This window comes from Marmota marmota, unplaced genomic scaffold, assembly GCF_001458135.2.
Source record: "Marmota marmota marmota unplaced genomic scaffold, marMar, whole genome shotgun sequence".
In the NCBI taxonomy this organism is placed as follows: Eukaryota; Metazoa; Chordata; class Mammalia; order Rodentia; family Sciuridae; genus Marmota; species Marmota marmota.
The window spans coordinates 24,086,701-24,108,367 of record NW_026000211.1 but is presented as its reverse complement, the minus strand read 5'-3'; the positions used below and the strand labels follow the sequence as shown (position 1 = coordinate 24,108,367).

The 21,667-nt window shown below is 37.6% G+C and overlaps 1 protein-coding gene across 4 annotated transcripts in view; it reads right to left on the bottom strand.

The window, feature by feature from the left end:
* Positions 1 to 726: 726 nt before the first annotated feature.
* The window catches only part of Aadat (aminoadipate aminotransferase), a 27,344-nt gene continuing 6,403 nt past the window's right edge, over positions 727 to 21,667 (bottom strand). For 2 of the 4 annotated variants that reach the window (XR_007343313.1, XR_007343311.1), the window contains 11 exons: positions 21,388 to 21,462; positions 19,470 to 19,679; positions 17,531 to 17,596; positions 16,158 to 16,240; positions 15,616 to 15,712; positions 14,243 to 14,304; positions 13,486 to 13,550; positions 11,881 to 11,987; positions 7,743 to 7,844; positions 7,232 to 7,582; positions 6,657 to 6,790 (listed from right to left, as the gene is read on the bottom strand). Coding sequence is in view for 1 of the 4 variants with exons in the window: in XM_015486214.2 (XP_015341700.1) it covers positions 6,749 to 6,790; positions 7,743 to 7,844; positions 11,881 to 11,987; positions 13,486 to 13,550; positions 14,243 to 14,304; positions 15,616 to 15,712; positions 16,158 to 16,240; positions 17,531 to 17,596; positions 19,470 to 19,679; positions 21,388 to 21,462 (909 nt within the window). In the remaining 3 variants the exon portion in view is untranslated. Of the gene's footprint in view, positions 6,791 to 7,231; positions 7,583 to 7,742; positions 7,845 to 11,880; positions 11,988 to 13,485; positions 13,551 to 14,242; positions 14,305 to 15,615; positions 15,713 to 16,157; positions 16,241 to 17,530; positions 17,597 to 19,469; positions 19,680 to 21,387; positions 21,463 to 21,667 lie in introns of all 4 variants that reach the window. The other 2 variants (XR_007343312.1, XM_015486214.2) reach the window with 2 other exon arrangements.

Here is a 21,667-nt window from a genome sequence, read left to right as displayed (position 1 = left end):
AAACTTAGACTTAAAAGGGCCACCAAAGAGAAGTTTTAATTAAATAAAATTATTTACTTGCAGGGCATATTAGAAAAGAGGGATGGAATCCTCACAAAAAGCAGTAGAATACATTTGTAATTGCTATGCAGAAGCATCTAAAAGATTAAATGGGCTAAAGATTGCCTTCCTAAAATTTTCTTACAGAGGCAAATGAAAAGTTTAAGGACCAAGACTGCACCTTGACTGAATTAACCCCGACATCTCATTCTCTCTGTCAATCTTTACGAAATGCTCTGTGTCCACTAACCGTCCTGCTCCATTACCTTTGCACTCTGAAGATCAAGAAAAAGGGGGAAGTTAGACAAAAATGCCTTAAGGAGGGAGAGCTCTGACCAGCCAGAATTTCCTGCTATTGCTGCATTTACTTCTTGGTCTAATGAGCTTAAAGCTGAAAGCCCTTGTTTAAAAGGCCTTCTCTAAACTGAGGGAAAATCCTTGAAAATTTACCAAGGGGTTGAGAATCCTCATAAGAGCTTACAAGACAGGACTCCCTGACCTTTGCCAATTGAGTCACAGGACAGTAGGAGCCTGCAGACCCGAGGGAGCCTGAGGAGGAGTCTGTGAATGATTCTCCCAATTCTCCTCACAGGATAGGTCAAAAGAACTGCTGAAAACCTTTAAAGTTGAATCCCCAAGGCTTTTTGGTTAATTATACAGTTTCAAAGAAACACACAAACTCTGATGAACCAGTTTCAGATTATAGAGTTTATTAGGAAATAGTACTTGTAAAACAATCCAATCTGGAAATAGAGCAAGAGGCATCTCCTCTAGGGACTGCAGTGGTAACCGGTGTGTCTGTAAGTAGACTTCCCCTGAACTTAGCAGCCAAATTAAAAAAAGAAAAACTAGGATGAGAACTTAGAGAGTTTTGTTGAATTGGTGGCATTGGCTGAGCATTTTGAGAGGATTTAAGAGTAAGAGACCACCCCCCACCCCCCGAGTCTAGCAAGCTTATGTCTCTCCAAGTACAGATTGGGGGGTCCTGCACAATTCTGGTATATACTGGGACCACTTTACCTTCCATAAGCTCCACTTTAAAGAATCCCTCAGAGTAAAAAAAATGATCATTTCTGTTTTTGGGGTTTTTCAATCAAGGTAAGAAGTTCCCACTATCTGAAACCATCTAATTGACTTCAGGGACATTTTTAGAAAAACATGCCTTTTTTTTTTTTTTTTTTTTTTTACTATGTGATACTGTTCCAGTAAGCTTTCTGGGTGAGACTGACTTCCTAAATGAAAAGGGCATAAAACATTCTCTTCAGAGGTTTATATAATCTCAGGATTTCCCAACTGTATGCAACCAGAACTACTGTGCTCTCTATAGACAGAAATTGGTAAATTCAAACTCAGGGCTGCAATGCTCTGGATCTTTCTAATATATAGGATTATTTATGAACTTCTTTTTCTACTGATAGAGGAAGGTTAAATGTGTGGAGCCCATTAAAGACTAAATAGATCATTCTAACCCTTTGCCTGAGTTAATCCAAAATACACTAAAGCCTGAAGCAATTCAAGGACTTTCCTCAATTGTAGAGAACTTAAACCAACAGGGACTCGCAATTCCATGCACCAGTCCTTGTGACACTCCAGTCCTATTAGTTAAAGAACCAACTGGACACGTTTGGAAATGCCTTCAAGATTCTCAAGTAACTTATCAAATTGTGATACTGAGGTTTCTTGTAGTTCCAAACACTAATACCTTCTTGTCAAATATCACTGATTCAAAATGGCACACGCGAATCAGCCTACAGTCTTTTTGACTTAAATCTTGTCAGTTTATACTAAAATGTTTTCACATGTCTATTTAATAAATGTGCTTCACTCGAATAACAGCATCTATATTATGATCTGGGGGTTCAGTTATGAAAACTTAAAAATTACAAGTATGATAATAATGTTTGTATTGTTCATACTATTTTTCTGAAGAATTGAACCTGCACCAGATATACTGGCATAAAATAATAAACAATAATAAACATTCTGTCATGAGAAGAAATAGCAAAGACCAAACCACCACCCAACCAACCCATGCAACAAACAAACAAATGAAAAAAACCCAAACAAAACAAAACAAAAAATCCAAACCAACCCCCAAAACATAAAACCTAAATGGTACACAGTAACAGACCTTTGAACAGTAACAGACCTTTGCTTTCCTTAGTATCCTTATTGAGAAAGAGGTCCAGTATTTGTGTGTTCTTGGAAAAGTCAATAGAATACCTGGACTGTATCACCCTGGGGCTTACTGAAGCTGCTTTCTTTTCTCCAGTAATTGCATCAGGACCTCACAGTCCTGCAGTTTCTTAGAAATTCTACTCTCATTCGGTACAAAGATGATTTCAGTGTTACTCTCCCCCACTGAACAGTGCCCTGAAATGGACTCATCTTACCTTTTACAGCAATTTGTACATAAAGATCAGAAGGTTTTGATGGAAAAGTTCCAATTTTTAATTGGAAAAGTCCACTATTCAGGACATGACCCGACTCCCAAAGGGATTTCTGTGTTGCTTGAGAGAACAAAACCTATTCACTTTCCCCTGGCCTACAACCAAAGACAATTAAGAGGTTTTCTTGGACTTGCAGAATACTGCAGTTCTTGGGTCCCCAAATTTCCCCTAACAGCCTTACCATTCTGTGAGCTTACTAGCAATACAGTTCCAGAGCCTTTAATAAGGGAAGACACTTATAAGCAGGCTCTAACTAAATGAAGCTGACCTTACAACAGGCCTCAGCCTTAGGAATTTCAAACTATTCTAAATCTTTACCTTGTTAGTTCATGAGTGTAACAATCAGGCATTCTTACCCATGAATGTGGGGGACAACATAGACCCATCTTGCATCAGTCTGCAATTAGACCTAGTAGCTAAGGCATGTCCTAAATATTTAAAACAGAAGCAACAGCAGCCAGATGGGTTTTAGGAAATGAACTTTATATGCAAGTCCAACTTGCTGTGAAAAGTCTATTAATTTCCAAACTTAGCATTTCTTAACAGTAGACTACTAGAAATTGGTGAGATTCTTCTCCTTTCTCCTGCTGTCCATCTAAAATGTTGCAACTTAACCCTATCACTTCTACCTGATGATGGTGAAAAGTACAATTGTATGAGTGTAGGCCGAGAAATAGTGGCTGCTCAGGTTGATTTGTGAGATGCCCCATTGGATAATCCTGAGTTCATGTTTTTTTGCTGAATGGGAAAATATCAGTTAAGGGTCTCCTGTTAAACCAAGATGAGTCAATAGAAAAGGGAACTCTTCCTCAGTGGAAGTTGGATTGGCCTTTAGGGATTTTTGCTTTTACCCAAGTTTGTGAATAGCTAATCTGTAAATGTTTAGCAGATAGTAGATATGCTTTTTGGAGTAGTCCACAATTTTGGCATGTTGTGGGAACAAAAATGGCTTCTTGCTTCTTGTTGTTGGACCCACATAAAAAATAGAGTCCAAGTAGATGAACTCCTTTCTGATATCCCATTGCCCTTATGGATTGCCTTTGTTAATGTTGAAGCCCCTACCTATGAACTAATCCTGAATATCAAGGAAATGTGGTATCAACTTCCCCAGATGACCTATTTAGTAAAGAGTGCAATAGTACCTGACAAAGTTGGTATATGAAAGGATATAAATTCAGTGGTCAGCAGGGACTCATAGAGGGCTCAGTCAACCACCTGGTCCTCCCTGAGTCCTCGAAGTTTCCACTGTTTCAAGGAACAATTTCCCTAACATTAAGCCTCTGTGTTCCCAGTGAGACTGATTCTGAAAACCCAAAAGGGAAAGGGAAGACTGTGATATTGTACATATCACTACTGCTTGGTTTCTTAAGCTGACTGGAAATACTACCCTGACCTTTCTATTAGTAACCTGTTCACTATCAAATATGGAAAACCTATCCAAGTGATGCCTGCAAAAGGTATGTATTGCTAGGTATTGCACAGTCAAGACCAAGGGACTACTTATGTAGGTACAAATAATTGCTTGTATAATGTCACTGAATTAGGTCTAGTAAGGTCCCTTTCTACTAAATGTTGTTATGTACTATTATAGCATGCTATATGGAGACGGCATAAAAGTAAATTTCCATTGGACCTTGTTTAAGAGCTGCATAGACTTATGGGTGAACAAATTTGACTGATTTCTACGCAAACGCCACTAGGTGGCCCTCTTTTCCATTCCCTGAGGGCCTGTATTGGGTCTATAGAGAATTTGCTTCCTGTTTTGCCTCCATTGTTGGTTTGGATCTTGCCATCTGCCTTGTCTTGGCTTCTGGATAATATTCCATCATCAGAGGGCAAAGCAGTCAGTAACTAAAATTAGTGCCAACCTTGAAATAGATGAAGATAAGTTAGTTTCCACTGAGGAAAGGTTCCCATAGGGTTCCTATGGAATTACTCTGGTCAGCCAGCAGAATCTAGTCATATGGAATTTGAAGCTACTCTGCAAGTTAGGGTAAATCTTGGATTTTGTAGTCAATCAGGTCTCTCTGGCGTTCAGTTCTACTTAGAAGTTCTACTTAGAAGCCATTCTCCAAAAAGTAAATGAGATTATACATGTTTGACACACATTTAGTGGAACATCACGCATCTTTAGATCTCTTTGCCCATGTTGGGGGCTTGTATAATATTTGTGATGAACAAAATTGAATATTGTACCTATTTTTCTTCTGATTTTACTACTACAGAAAACTTAATCTAAAAGGTGGCTGAGATGACTGTTTCTCTAGACGCTACCACTAACTAAATTAGGACATTTCTCAGGGAGAAGGAACTCCTAATGTATTTATGGGAGCAGCTGACAGTTGGTTTGCAGGCATCCCGAAGTGTGGCATTCCAGACTTTTCTAATGTTTACGTTTCTCTTTGTGGATGTCCAGATTACTGTGACCTGTGTTAATACGCTAATTACCAAAATGATACCTCTTAATCATTATCATGCCCTGAAAAAAGACTCTGATCAGCTGGACTTGAGTGTGGCTGAGCTACCTTTGTTACATAAACGTAGTATTGTTTAATTTTGATTAGTTAAGTTTGTGGAGATGCCTGTCAAAGAGTGTACTCTAGTTTCTTAGTATTACCCCCTAATGGCTGTTGTCACAACCTTCTGATCTTTATGCGCAAGTTGCTGTAAAAAAAATGTAAGATGAGTCCATTTCAGGGCACTCTTCAGTGAGAGGATGAAAGACTGGATCATCTTTGTACTGAATGAGAGTAGAATTTCTTAGAAGCTGCAGGACTCGCGTATGTAGTGCTGGGCTGGGACATCTTTGTTATTGCTGAAAATTACTAAATGAAGTAAGTAGAAGGCTTATTTTATCTCCATAAGTCTAATTTATACTTTCCTCTTCTCCCAGTTAAGGGGATTGTTAGGTCTTCATTTTGGCCATCCTTTAGGCCCTGAGTCTCTTTAATCTCTTCTAAAGAGCTGTGACCAGTTGCCTCAGAAATAAGGATCTGGACTTGGGGCCAGGTGCTTTGACCTTTGAGGTAGAAGATGATGTGACATTTCACCCAGATGCCAAGTCAACAATAAGTATCATGGAGATATTCATATACACAAGGGGTAGAATAAATAATAAGGACATAAACTTCCAGTTCCTCAAAGGAACCCATAAGTTTACAATTGCTGGATCTTGAAACACAGTGTTGATTTGTTAAACAGTGATAGAAAACTAATACAGGGTATTTATGATGCACTGTCACAATGAGTGCCAATGTTTTAGATATCACAATGTGCATGCATAGGAAAGCATCTTGAAAGAAAAGTGATCGATGCTGACAGCAATTATCAATGGGGGTGAGAGAGTGAGTGGCTTTTACTTTATTCCTCACACTTTCTATATTGTTTGAAAGTTTAGGATAAGAATATGTTACTTTAGGGCTGGGTTGTAGCTCAGTGGTAGAGTGCTTGCCTCTTATGCATGAGGCACTGGGCTCAATCCTCAGCACCACATAAAAATAAATAAATAAAATAAAGATATTTTTTAAAAAAGAATATGTTCCTTTAATAATTGGATGGGAAAATAATGATTTAAAAAATATATCCTAATACCTCAAAGGGTTGTAGTAGATTTCAGTGACATAACTGATAAGAATGTGCTTTTGTAAATTATGTAGTATCATGAAAATACAATGTAGTAAATTTTCCTATGCCCATGATTTCCCCTCCTTACTTAGAATTAATAGGCCTAATGCCTTCAGGTATGTTAATTCCAGAATTTTATTTTAAAGGGATGTCTGGAGCATATGATAATGTCTATGGTATTCTTACCAAAGGATTAATTATAATTATAATGGTCAAATTAGAACAATTTTTATAATAAACTCTCACTAAATTTCCCTAAAAATAGAAAAAAATATACCTTATATACCATTTTGAACTTATTTCTTTAAAATTACAAAATAATGTGTTTGGTTTCGAAGATTTACAGGATATTATAAAGCAACTACTGAGCACTTCACAATAAAATTCAAGATAAAAATATTTTTTTGTAGGTTGAAAATTAATCAGAAGCTATAAGTAAATTCTAAATATATTTTGGCTATCGGATGGACTTAAAGGCACTTCAAAACTTGTCTAGTTAAAATAGGACATACACAGACATGACACATTTGATGGCGTCCAATCTAGAAGTCCAACGTCAATGTTCATTTCTTACAAATAAACACAAAAATAATTTATCTGGAAAATCTATGAGTACTATAATCAGTTTGATTTCTTCATAAATTTTCTTTTATAAGTTGAGCTAGTCTCTGGAATGCCTAAAATAGAAAAGAGACAAGAATGGATGAAATCAGGAGACTATTTTGGAAAAGTCTATCCTAATTTAAAAAATGCAAACAGATTACTTATGCAAGGTTGAGATAAGGAGTTGAAAAATCACCCTGGACATCACTTTTCTCTGGGGACGATGCCTCCAACATCTACTATAATATGTAGATGGAAGCATATTGGATTTCCAGGATAATGGGGGTTCTTATAGATCTCACAATCAATATTTTCCATTTTATATACAATGCAAATTATTTTATATTTTCATATAATTTCTGCCTTGAAAATGCATTTTATACAGTTTCAACTGTCCACTCTCTTCATATATAAAAGCAGAAATAATTTATGAAAAGCACATTTAATGATAGGAGAAAGCAAGTAAAGAAAGAACACACCCAAAAAGCCCATCTCCCAGGTTTAAGCACAAGCACCTTTCGAAGGTGAACGGCACTGTCAATTTATAGCTCTTCTTTTTTAATTCCAGATGTGTAGCCCTTAGGATCTTCTTTCTTTGCTTCTTTTCATTTTGGTTAAAGCATTACTGAGATTAACTTAAGAATATTATTTTCTTTGACCCTTACTGATGCTATTTTCTTCAGAGAAGGAGAGTGAAGGATATGATGAATTTGTACTTCTCATGCGTGGTAACTTTGTGACGAAAGGAAACGGGTTTTCCCCATGACAAGTTGGGAACTTTCTGGGACTGCTCATTAGGTTCTGAAAGGTTCATCATGAAGACAGCAAACTTGAACTCCAGTTTCGTCTCTTTTATCTACAGAAGCCTAAAGGGGATGTTTAATGGGAGTTCATGACTGGCCCATGAATATCTGCTTTATAGAAACCCAAGAAGACATTCAATACTGTTCTAAATCACAAAGTGAACACATGCACCAAACCCCAGAACTGAGAGCTAGAGTAACTCTAACAGAATATGGTCCTCACCACATCCATCTGCTCTGGAGAGACTGAAGAGAAGGATACTCTGAAGTAAGGGCTAGGGGCCGAGCTGTCGACATAGAAAGCATTTCCAGGAAGCATTAAGACCTAGGAGACATGGTGGGACATCAGTGATGTGCCAGTAAGGAAAGGCTAAGAGAAAACATAGGTAAAACTGTTCTCAAACGGGGACGGACATTTTAGGTTTAAAAGCGGTCGAAGGAATCACAAAATAAAATGTTCACACAAAAACTGCACCCGCCATACAAGAAACAAAATTAGGTGCACAGAAACTGGAAAAATGTTTACCATAAATATGGCCAGTGCCATTTCTTCTCCACATATGAAGAACACATAGAAATGGAGAAGAATGATGGAGAAGAACATTGATAAAATTCTAGTTTTAATGTGCAAAGGACAGAAATGGCGATTAACGAATAAATGCCTCGCCTGACTAGAAAACTAATATAGATTCAAACAATGAAATACCATTTCACGTTATCAAATCTGAAAGTGTTAATTTGTTCTCTTTCCACATTTTTATTGGCGTATTGTAGTTGACCATAGTGACAGGATTTGTCGTCACATATTCATATGTGCACACGGGCTAATCTGGCCAATTCGGATATGATTTGACCAATACTGAAAGAGATTTTTGAGCTGGGAAACCTGAAAGATAAGCAGATGTTATCCTGGAAAGAATCAGGGAACAGTGTCTCAGGGAGACAATATGGAGTGTGAATGCTCTGAGAAGGCAAGAAAATGGTGCAAAGAACTGAAAGGAGATACAAGTAAATAAATAAATAAAGTGAAGGATTAAAAATGTTAACCAAGTGTGTGAAGATAGAGTGGGAGAGCAACCGCAGAGACACTCGACCCTTGAGCTGTAGCTAAGCCATCTTTACTTTTTATTTTGAGACAGCGTCTCTCTAAGTTCCCAAGCTGGCCTCAAACTTGGAATCCTCCTGCCTGAGCCTCCCCAGTAGCTGGAACTACAGGTGTGAACTGCACCTGGCACAATTGCATTATGTCAGGAACAGCTCACTGACTGGAGACTCCACTGCCTTTTCATCCTGGACAAACATACTTAATTCTCTAGCCCTCCATTTCCTCCTCCTTTCCTTCCTTCCTTCCTTCTGGTGGGAATCGAACCCAGGACCTCACTCATGCATTCTAAGTACCTGCTTTGCCACTAAGTTATGTTCCCATTCTCCAGCCTCTTTCTAGTTGTGTGTGGTCACATGAGTGAATCATAACCAGAGTCATGAGTGCTACTTCTAGTCCTGGGCCCTGAAATGTTCCCCTGTGTGATCTCCCATACTCTTTCCACTTTGTAGCAATCTTAGAATCCCTATGAAGATTGGGAAGCAACAAGATGGAAGGAGCCAGGGTCTCTGAGTCACCATTGGATTGTATTTGCCTGCAGATTGCAGCTCTGAATTTTATGTCAGTCAGAAATAGGCTTCTGCGGGGTGTGGTGGTACATGCCTGTAATCCCAGGAACTTGGGAAGCTGAGGCAGGAGGATTGCAAGTTTGAGGCCAGCCTCAGCAATTTATTGAGGGTCCTAAGTAATTTAGTGAGACCCTGTATCAAAATAAAAAATAGAAAGGGCTGGGGATGTAGCTCAGTGGAAAAGCACCCCAGGTTCCATCTGAAATAAAAAAGAAAAAGAAAAAGAAAAAAATAGACTTCTATTGTGTTAAGTCTTTGAGATTTTGGGGTTTATAATTTACAGCAATTAATGTTAACTAGTGAAATTATGGCCTTCAAAAACAAAGTTCTGTTTGTTCTTAAATGGTATAAAATTGGGTACTATCCAGTAAAACAAGATGAGCTGGGAGTGAAATAATTTGGGGTACTCTTGGAAAAGGATTTCAAGGCAGAAGATGAGTTTCTTGGTACTGATTAATAAAATATGAAAACTACCATTTCTCCCAATATAGTGGAAAAGTTTTGGAATGGACTAGAAGCAAGGACATGTAAGAGAAGGAAGGAGTGGTAATAATCTCTTTTAAGATGACCAAACATGCAGGAAAAATGATAGAATGAGATGACCATCATTACCCTAGGTACATGTATGCCTGCACATATGGTGTGACTCTACATTGTGTCCAACCAGAGAAATGAAAATTTGTGCTCCATTTGTGTACAATAAATCAAAATGCATTTCCCTGTCATGTGTAACTAATTAGAACAAACAAACAAAAAAATCGTGTAAAAAAAATGACCAAACTTTGGGCTAAGGCAGCAGTGATAAATTGGAGATTGTTTAGAAAATGTTGAGGAGTAGGCAGCAGAATATACAGAATGAATGAAGAAGAAGAAGAAAAAAAAACAAGCAAAGTTAAACATCAAGTCCACATCCTTAGCACTTAGCTCAGAGATACAAACACAGAGACATTAACCAAAGTGCTTGATGATAATGGCATTGATAGAGAAGCAAAGAAAATATAAAGTTGATTTATTATATTAAAATGTATTTGAGAATTAAAATCAGCATGCTATAGTGTAGACACATCAATGTTTACAGCAGCATGATTCACAATAGCCAAGCTATGGAATAAGCCCAGGGGCTGTCCACAGACAAATGGATAAAGAAAATGTGGTGTATACACATGATGGAGTATTATTCAGCCTTAAAGAAGAAAAAAAATCATGACACTTGCAAATAAATGATTGAAACTGGAAAATGTCATGGTAAATGAATTAAGCCAGATACAGAAGGCCAAAGGTTGAATGTTTTCTCTCATATGTGGACACTAGAACAAAATAAGGGGGGAAAAAAGTAGGGACATCATGAAAATAAAAGGGATATCAATGGATTAGAGAAAGAGGATTAAAGGGAAGAAGGAGTGGAATGAAATTGACCAAATTATGCTATGCACAGTGAATTCCACCTTTATGTTACTTACAAAGCACCAATTTAAAAAATAGATGGAAAAATGTATTTGTTTGATATAAATTAATTAAATATATATTAAGTACAGTATGTGACACTACTTGGATTAGAATAATGAGTAAAGTGTGAGTCCTGCCCTCAAATAAGATGGATAGAAAGGATAATGACTTTGCTCAGGTGGTCTGTCTCTAGATCTAACCTCTGGAGTCTCTTATACACCAGCTTAGGCACCCTGTCATCCACCAGTCAATTCACTCTCTCCTTTTATGTTTACAAATCCAAGAGAAAAGGCATCTAGAAACAGACCTCTGTGTTTACAAAGATTCAATGACAAACATGATAATGGAATTAATAAATGCAGAGGGATAATTTACCAAATATAATTTATTTGGTAAATTATAAAGCTATACAGAAAAAAAGTTTCCTTTAGAATTGATAGCCTAATCAATGCCCCCAAATGAAATCTCAGCAGATTTAATTATACAAGGAGAGAAAAAAAAAATGACGTATGAGCTAATTTTAATTGAAAAAAATCAGGATACAAACTTTTCCATGTAATTTTAGCCATGCAGAATAACCACACGGCCGAAGGTTGCCAAGAAAATCACCATAAGTGGTCACAAAATGTGGGTGGTGAAATGATGGGCTGTTTTTAAAAATTTTCATTATAATTCATGCATTTTTCACATTTCCTACTGTGAGCACACTTTACTTTCATAATCCGGGGAAAAAAACAACAACAACAACAACAACAAAGAAAGTCCCTCCATTGGAAATACTAGTGGCTACAACTTACTAGGTGCCACGTATTTATTAGTCCAAGTGCTTTACACAGAGAATTCATTTAATCATAGCAACCACCTTTTGAGGGATGGATTCTTACTCTCCCTGAGAGAAAGCACAGGGAGGGTGACTTCCCCCACATCATATGTCCAGTAAGGGGTGGAGCTGGACTGAAACCCAAGGAGTGTGTCTCCAGAGATTGTTCTGAGCCACTAAAGTAATCGTCCACTGAGATGAATGATAGTGTTTCTGTTGACTTAGACCAGCCGAGGAATTATAGAACCCCACATTTATTACAATTTGAATAATGAGAAAAACACCTAATATCAGACCATTACTTATGAATGGTGGGCAACCAAAATATATCTCTGTTTCATTTTTATTCAAATAAAAGATTACCTTAAAGAAAAAGAGCAACTTTCCTTTAGGGTCCCCCCTTCCACCCACCTCCCAGGTTTACCTCTTTCTTAAGGGCTTTTTCTTTAATCAGTTGTTCTGTGTCGGGAATGCCTTTCATTTTAATCCATAAGAACATTCCGGCAACGGGAACATTCCATTCTGCCAAACCTACAAACAAAAGGAGAATAAACATCTTCCAAAGGCATTTCAGATGGTATTAAATGTATTGTTCCATGACACAAGTGAAGTGATTATAAACTAGTACTTCCAAAAAAAGTTCCTTCAGTGATAATATTGGTTTTTTTATTTGTTGCTTTTGTACTTTGAATTGGATCCATGGATGCTTTATCACTGAGCTTCATTGCCAGCCCTTTTTATTTTAATTTTGAGACAGAGACTCACTAAGTTGCTTAGGACTTCAATAAATTGCTGAGTCTGGCCTCGAACTTGCAATCCTCCTGCCTTGGCCTCCCAGGCCACTGGAATTACAGACAGATGCCACCATGCCCAGTAATAACATTTTTTGAAAATATAATTTTATGATCCTTGAAAAATTAATGTTCTAGGTCTATTTCAGAGTCAGTGTAGGGATAAGAGGTAGGGAGAGAGACTGAATAGCTCCTGAGTACACATGTAAAGCTGCAGCCAGGCTTTGTGGAGATCAGGGAACTGGTGCCTCTTTCTCCTTCACGTAATTAGGACCACACCTGGGGCAAATGTGTTTGTTTCATTTTAAAAGAGGATTCTTCATCTCTTTCTGGAGTCTTTTGGTATTTCGATAAATCCCATTATTTAGTTTAGAAGTCCAGTGAATTCTTTTTCATCAGAATGCAATTAATTATGAAAAGGAGGGCTTAAAATTCCAGCTTTCTGTTTCCCTGAGTGTTAGGATAGGGAAACCAAGAAGAAAGGATGATTATTTTGATTTTTAATCACTATCTTAAGAAAACAACAACAACAATTTGCTGTTGGTTAAAACTTTTTCTTCAATATTACTATGAAAATTGGAAAATGGTACTCTTATCAAACAGGTAATAATTCTGTTTTTACCAAGACTTTATAGGGAATGAGATATGACAGAAATAAGGAATTGATATTTTTGGTTTATTATTGTTCTTATCAAAGGCTGCTTTTGATAAGACACTTTTAATGATACAATTAAAGCTGTGTAATCCATCTAACTTTCTTCCGCAATGTAAAGTAAATCTTAAGCTTCTTACAAATTAGCAATAGGTAATATTAGATAAATGAGGCTAATGATTAAAAGGCAAAATCTATGTCATGAGAGATCCGCCTAAGACTGTATTATTTGTCGATACAGTTTAGTTAGAAATAGAGTACATTGTTTGTTTGCGACAAAATTTTGAAAGAACTATAATATTTTGAAGATGGATGTTATTTAGCTTTAAATTATTGCTGGTTGATTTTTAGACTGATTTTTTTGAACCAAAATTCTTAGAGCAGACAATTAGGGATGGGGAGAACTGTGCCAGGGTGGTGGGTATAGGATGCTACTTGTGAGATTATTTGTAGGCAACACTTCCTTGGTAAGAACACTGCCAGACAATGTTGCCTCTTTCCCACCAGATTGTTCATTTGCCGTGTTTATCATCCATTCACATGGGTGCTGCTGTTTATCCTAAGGGCAGACACATGTTCCACTCACCACTTAGCCACTTGTCTGCAGCGGCCAATACTGCATCCCTCTGGCTCCTGTAGAAATCAGTGACCCTGGAAGAAGGAATCAATAGCAAGGGTGTGTTCAGTCCATGGGCTGCAGAAACACAAAAAAGCTCTGGAGTTCAGGCTGTAAGAATTTTTTTTTCTATCTTGACTACATTCTTGATAAGGGACCAGAATGTATTTGCATGACCTAACTGGTGATATTTTTTTTCCTTTATTATGGGCTGATTAGAAAAAATGAAAATTAATAAAGCCAAAAAGGTTGTTTCTATGTAAAACAGGGAACGTAGAAATAGCAGGACTGGTCCTTGTGTTTAGGTGTCTCAAATAACGATGGTCATTGGGAGGCTAGGAGAATGCTCAAGATCAAAAGTATACCAGTAGTATACCAGTGCACTCCTCTGTATTTGCATCAGTCATGTATCTCTCATAGTAAATTGATTATTAAATAAAATATTTATGTGTATGAGTAGTTTATCCTCTAAATTGAGGATATAACTTAGTGTGAATTTCAGATTGTCGTGGACATGGGTGGCCCTGGCTTTCAGACCATACCTGGGATGCTCCTGAGTCTCTCTAGAGAAGAGATACTAACATGAAGAGGCTGTGACTTCTGGGAGACTGTCTTATTGTCTATCTCAGGATACTTAAGGAAGAAGAGGGAATCAGTACAGGCTGCTCCATACCTTGTCCACTGGGATCTTAACATCTTATAAACATCTTAACAAATGATTTGATACCTCTGTACATGAGCCAGGAAGCCCTCTTCTCCCCACTGCTGCAGAAGCTCTAACACCATGAACTAAAAGAGACAGAACGGTAACAAATGTCACGGCTCACTCCCTGAAAGTGTTTGGTTTTGTCAGATGTACAAGTGGATCATTCCTGATTACATGTGTATGCTGGCTGACTTACACCAATCAGTGATTTATAATAAACAATAATTAATCACATGACTACCACATAGGTCAAAATGAAAAATATTCATATAGTCTTGTCATATGCTGGGCGCTATTATAACATATCAATAGATTTTGGCTAACTTAGTCTTTATAACAATGTCATCATTAGGCAGATTCTTTTTATTTTACCGATAAGAAAAACTGAGGCATTAGGGCTAATTTTTCTGATGAAGTAGTCAGAGAACTCATATTCAAAGATAGACTGTCCAACGCCAGATCCAAGGCATTGCTTACCAGTCTATTGCCTTTTCTCCCCCCACCCTCCTTTTCAGTGGCAAACCCAGGGCCTTGCACCTGCTAAGCAAATATTTTGTCAACGACCTGCATTTCCAACCAAAATACACACACACACACACACACACACTGTTTAAGATATGTAAGTTCTATAATATTTAGAGATTTTTCTATTTAAAGTGGAAGTTCTAAATGTTATAAATTAATATTGACTCATTGATGATAGCAGGTATAACATGGGAAAAGTCCCTGACCCATTAAAATATGGGGACATCCACACTTTATGGAATTTACAAGACCAAACAAGTGTCCCATAAAATACAAACTTTCAGATACATTTTGAGTTGTTACATAGTAATTCTATCCTTAAAATCTGATTTTAAAGATTGCAATAATTTTCAAATATAATAATTTCTCAGTGCTTGTGGGAAAATTCATAATTTCTCCCAAGTTAAGTTGACCTTATTTTCATTAAAATGCATTCCAGCTAGTGTCTGCAGGAGACGGCATCTGTGCAATGAAGGCCATCTCTGAGTTACTAAAGAGGTTTGAATTTCGTGCTCCCATTGCAGGTTCCAAGACAATAAAGCTAAAGTCAACATTACTTCAAAAATTCAGTTCCATTTTGTTCTGTTTCACAGGCTTTTTTAGAGTCCCCTGAGGGTACAAGATGAATATGATGCCCTGATTCTCAAGACGTTTGGGTTTTTGCTGCACGGAAACACCAGGGTCATTTGGCTCTCATTCGCCTTTTAGGTAAATACCTAGCATCTCATCTTCAAATTCAGTCTGTATTTAGAACCAGATTTGGCAGTGGTGATTTTTCTTCCCTGTCACTTTAGCTTAATCTCATTTGCCAACATCTACTTTATTCTTATCTGATTTTTTAAAACTCCTGTTTCCTAAATGGTACTTACCTGTGAGAAAGTGCAGGGGTGTAGGGATGAAACTTGAATGTGTAAAAGAATTCTCTCTATCAAGGGTTTTGGGCCAGTTAGGAACCCTACCCTCAACCTACACAAAAACAGAAAAGGCTCCATGTCAATCCCGTATTAACAATTAGTACACATCACCTTGCTGATTTCACGAGGAAGAGAGCAGTGACCTGGGCTCAGATGGATCTAGACAATTAAAACATTCTAATAAAACTAAGTTCTTATTTTTTCAAATACAAATTTAAATTAAAGTGTACATGTATAAAATCATGCAAGTCTAGCCAAGTATTTCTGAATATCCTCTTTCATACACTATACTGGACTAGTCTCTCTATGACTTTAGATTCATGGCCAAGCATCTTTGACTACTGGAGATGAATAAAGAGAAAAAAAAAGGCCTATATTCATATTCACAAAGAGACTGGTGTTGATAAGGCAAGTGGAATACAAGCACCTTAAATGAGAAGAATTGTTTGGACTAACCGATACTGAGGCCAATCTCAGGTTAGAGACACAGGACTTACCCAGAGGACAGGACTTTTGAGAAGGTGTCAGCTCTGACGACACGCCCATCAACATCCATGGAAAGAAATGTTGGTTCCCAGGGCTTAAAAGGGGAAGAAAATTACTGTTAATTTATAAACTCAAACTGCAGGGTTATTTGTACAGAGCAGAGAAGGGATGGATTTGAAACCCGATAGCACTACTCTTTGTCTCAGCCCTTTATCATGGAGAAAGAAACATGTGCACGTTCTTTTACTAGCATCTGCCTGTCTTCAAGGCTTTTTTTCCAAACACACGCAGAAAGGCCTCTGTCTTTGCCCAGATGTCATGGCTACGAATTTAGAGGTTTCTCAAACAGGCCTTCTTTGTTCCAGGAGATAAAATCTGGATTAACAGATTTAGAGGAAGGACTCAAGAAAAATTTGTTTGGACAAGATCAACATGAAGAGGGCCAGAAGCATTCAGGATTGTTGAGAGAATGTTGATCCTTAGAACCAACTAGAAAGATGGGGGGGGGGGGAAGAGGGGAGAATAAAGTTGAGAAACATAGTCAATATGAAATAATGACTTCAAAATTTGCTTCAAATGTAGGTACAAAGAAAGGGGTTTATGGTCATGCTGAGGTAGGAGGGCAGGTAGGCAAAATAATGTTCTGGCAAATCACAGAGAATTTCTGTTTTGTTTTTTTTTTCTCTGTAAATTTAAAGGGAGCACTGAATCCAAGAACATGTTCTCTGCAACCCTGAGAGTAAGTAAAATATCAGATTTGAGGAATCAGGCATTGGGTAGTCTCCCACTACCACTGTTCGTTAGAAAATAGTAAATGTGAAAAGCACATCTGTGTACAGTGAAAAGGAATCTAAAAGCCCATTATTCTGCAGATATTGTTCAGGGCATAAATGACAGGAATGGCAACTAAGTGGCCTGTTGCCTGAGGCCTCCCTCTGTGTGTAGAATGGAGAGCACTAACTGAGCACACGTCTAATTCTTCAGCTTGAACATGGCTTCCCCATCCTTCTTAGCCCTACCATTACATGGAGGTCGACACCCAAGGTGGAATGCTTAAGGAGCTAGATAGAACAGAATTTCAAGTTCAAGACAAGCAGCCTGACTTACTCTGTTCACTTAAATGCATGGTATAGAGAGCCAGCCACTATTTTAAAGGTAAACAATTTCTAGAAAGAGCAGTAATAGAAAAAAATGAAAAGTGCTAATCCTGAGATAAAACTGGAAGACCAAAAAATTAAAGTCGGTAACGAGTTAGTAATAATTCACTAATTTCAGTGCAAAAGTAGACAGTTCTAACCGAGCAGCCAGACTGACCTCAAATGCTGCACAATAACTTACAACTATGTGTCTTCTACAGGCGAAATGAGTTGACATCATCACTTACCTTGTTAAACTGGAGAAAATAGTAAGGATCATCTTCTATTATGAGGAAATCATATTTTCTTGCAAGCTAAAAGGTTAAAGTAATATATTTACTTCTTAGGAACTATCTAAAATTAAAATAATTTGGAATTGTAATTTTTTTGGTACTCATTTGTCCATTCATTTGAGAAGTGGCTGAGGGTCTGCCATACCAGACAGTGAGGATAGAGATGAATGAAGAACTAAAGATTCCTTTTCTTCAGAAACCAATGTCTAGTGGGAAAGAGAATGCATAAGCCAGTGGGCAATGAGCAGAGTAATCATTAGATGAGAGCAGAGGTTAAATTCTAGGAACATTCAATATGATCAGGTTTGAGAGAGAAGTAGTTATTCAGGTTGAATCCTTGGGAAGCCCTCCCTGCAAGGTAACACTGGAACTCAGAATGATGGGAATAAGTTGTGCAAACATCAGGGGAAAGATTCTAGACTGAGGGATGCATGAGAGCAAAGATCTTGGGGTAAGCAGAAAGCCTGGCATGTTTAGAAAGAAGGCCAGAGTGACTGTAGCAAGTAGGCTTGGCAAAGATGGTAAGAGAAAAGGCCCAAGAACAGAACTGACCATGTCATTTGGCTTTGCAAAGTGAACACAGGAATTTGGACTTTAACTGCAAGGGAAAGCCACCTGGGACTGGAACCTGAGACTGGCTTCACATTTACCAGGCTCCTGCCCTGCAATGAATGGTCCATTGGTCAAAGACCGAGAGTGAAATGCAGCAGTGTCCTTATCCTAGTCTGGTGACAGCAGGTGTGGCTTAGGAGATGGGTCTAGGAATGGTAGTGTAGAAAAATGGATGGATTTTGAATGAACACGGGGGTTGAGTTCACAGGATGGACTGGATGTGGGTGTTGGGTGGAGAGAGGGAAAAGAGAGGAATGTAGGCTAACTAACTCTTTGTGGACACACTATTTATGGGGATGGAGCACCTGGAGTGCTTGTGGATTAGAGGTTTGGGGTAGAACTGGGGAAAACCAGGAGTCCCAGTTTGGCCATGTTAAGTTTGAAATTCTATTAGACATCTATGTGGAGATACAGGTAGAAAATTAAGGACAGAAGTCTGGAGTTCAGGAGAGAGGTAGAGCTGAACAATGTGGGAGTCATATGTGGAATGGAATTTATAATCGTGAAATCAGATAAAGCTTTCTTGGGGGGTTAGAGAATCGAGCACAGAACCCAGGGGAGAGCATAGGAGAGTACAAATAATAACAAGAAAATGTTTTGAAACTATATTTTCTGAGTAAAAGGAACTGGTTGGTATCTGTCTTATGATTCCACTGAAAATGATTAAATTCTATACAGTTTAATACAATTTTGGTACTTATTTTAAAAAGTTATTTAAAGGGAAAGCTTAGGGAACACAGATATAGAAAAGAGATTTTAAAAACTTCTCTTATTTTTCAAAGATTTCTGTATAGTTCAATAAATGTTGGATATTTTAAAAAATGTTTAGGGTGAAAATCTAGGCATCATAGATACTCAAAGAGATTTTACTAAAAAAGAAAAAAAAAAGGAGCATGTCTCTTATTTTTGAAGAAATCTTTGTTACCCAAATGATAAAGAATAGGAAGCAGAAGAGACAAGTTAAAAAACCCAAATTTAAAATATGAAAATCAAATGTGGGGCCAAATATTAAAGAAAAAAATGAAGTTTAACATCAGGCCAAAAATGTTATTTCTGTCATATGAAACATCAATTAAGGGAAAAGAAAAATTTCATCAACAAAGAACATAGTGATTTCTTGTGTCTAAATTTACTAGAATTCACAGCATTGGTGAGCTACTTTTATTAAAAATTATCTTCCTCAAAAGCAAGAGGTTAACAAGGAAGGGAACTTGCACATCACTCTTCCAAAATGTCAAACATAAACAAAAGCATAACCACCTAACCCATTTTTCAAAAATACCTCATAGATTTTCTTTTTGCGGTCACCTCTCAGTGAATTTCCAGTTGGGTTGTTGCCATTTGGGACAGTGTATAGAAATTTGGGGGTGTTTTTCTTGGGGTCCTTTGAATCTTCTGGTTTCCATTTGCAAAGTATTTCTGTGAGGGAGTCTGGAATAATCCCATATTTATCGCTGGGAACATTAATAATGTTGCAGCCCAGCGGTAGCAGCTGTATAGCACAAAGAAAGTCCAAGAGTCAGACAAGAACATGAGATGGAAGTGCCACTATTTTTTTTTTTAATATGGACCAAGAGCATTTTACTTACACCCTTGAAGATATGAACCTGTACTCAGCTCCAAGCTCTGGAGGGCTGAGGTTACATACTGTAATTCTATTGTCCCTCTGGGGTAGATTCTGTTATTGTCCCACTCTACCTCCTGTCTGTTTGCAGGGGAAGCATTATACTTCTTGCCCCATTTATGTTTGACTTGGCCATGTGCCTTGCTCTGGAAAATATCTTTTGAGCAGGGGTGAGGGGTGTTCCCTCCAAGCAGAAGTTTTATAAACCCTAGCATGTGATTTTCTACGTCTGCTTTCCTTCTTCTTTAAGATTGGTGGTGTTTGAGATACAAGCTGCTTCTGTCAACTTGAGGCTTAGCATGAAGATGCCATAGGAGAGAATGGCAGCAGTCTTGTGAATCTGTAGTGCGAGGGAAACGAACTTTTATAGCTGCAAGCCAATGAGATACAGGGGTCTCTCAGCATACAGTCTCACAAAGCCTTTTCTGAAGGAATTGTTTTAGAAGTCAGAATTTGAAGTGGTTCTTTTTAAAATTTTTTTAAAGATTTATGTATGACAGCAGAATGCATTACAATTCATATTACACATATAGAGCACAATTGTTCATATCTCTGGTTGTATATAAAGTATATTCACACCAATTCGTGCCTTCATACATGTACTTTGGATAATGATGACCATCACATTCCACCATCATTTCTAACCCCCTGCCCCCTCCCTTCCCCTCCAACCCCTATCTAGGGTTCATCTATTCCTCCCATGCTCCCCCTCCCTACTCCACTATGAATCAGCCTCCTTATGTCAGAGAAAACATTTGGCATTTGGTTTTTTGGGATTAAGCAGGTAACTTTGAACACCTGCAACGATGGGAAATGTGTAACTTACTTAGGCAGTCAGGTAAGGCCAATAACTAAAAATTTCTTATTCTGAGTTGAAATCATTTCCCTGTAGTTTCCACTTTTCAGTTCTGCCCACCTGAGAACATGGACAAATAAATCTAATTCTTCTGTCACATGGCTAACTTACATATTTGAGAACAATTTCCTGTCTTCTCTGTGGCCTTCTCTTCACTTCTGTGGTTCCTATAACCATTCACTATGGTTTCCAAATCCCTATTCATTATGACTATACTTTCCTGTACTTGTTCAAGTTTGTGGACATATCTATATGAAAGCAGAGTGAACCAAAGAAACCTAATTCTCAGTGGTGAGGCAGAGGATCAGACTTTTATTCTGGCTATTATAGTCTCATTCATTTCACAGTAGAGTGGGAAATCCTAAGTATGCCATATTAGTTTGAAGTTATATTAAGTTGACATGCAAAATGGTTACACTTAGGCATACTGCAACAAAAGATGGTAAATACAAAGCAAGTTTTTATAAATTAAGTCACATTTCAAATAAAATATTAAGATGTGATTTGCGCACTCATTAGTGCCTATACATTTGGATTTTAATAAAGAAATGTATGCAGCAGAGGATACATTTAACCTATTTCACATACATCATTTAAGATTCTCTTGTTTACAGATGAAAGATGCTATTTTAGTTTTCAGTGGGCAGATAATTCTCAAGAAGCAAAGCTTTCTTCTATTTAATGTAAGAGAAATGCTGTCGTATAGAAATGTGTACTCACAGCTTGAATGGTTGCTGAATAAGCAGGTTCATTTAGGAGGATGTTGTCTCCAGGATCAACAAGCATTTCAAATATCTAACAAGAGAGGCAGAGGTAAGCTTGGATAATATTATTTTCATGCTCAAAACCCCCTTTGTTGCTTAAGTTCAGAGGACTCTAGAGTTGGCAAATTTTCTGTAAAGATCCATATAGTCACTATTTTGTTGACCATAGTGTCTGTGTTGCAACCACTCATATCTTCCTGAATAGTAAAAAAAAAAAAAAAAAAAAAAAAAAAAAA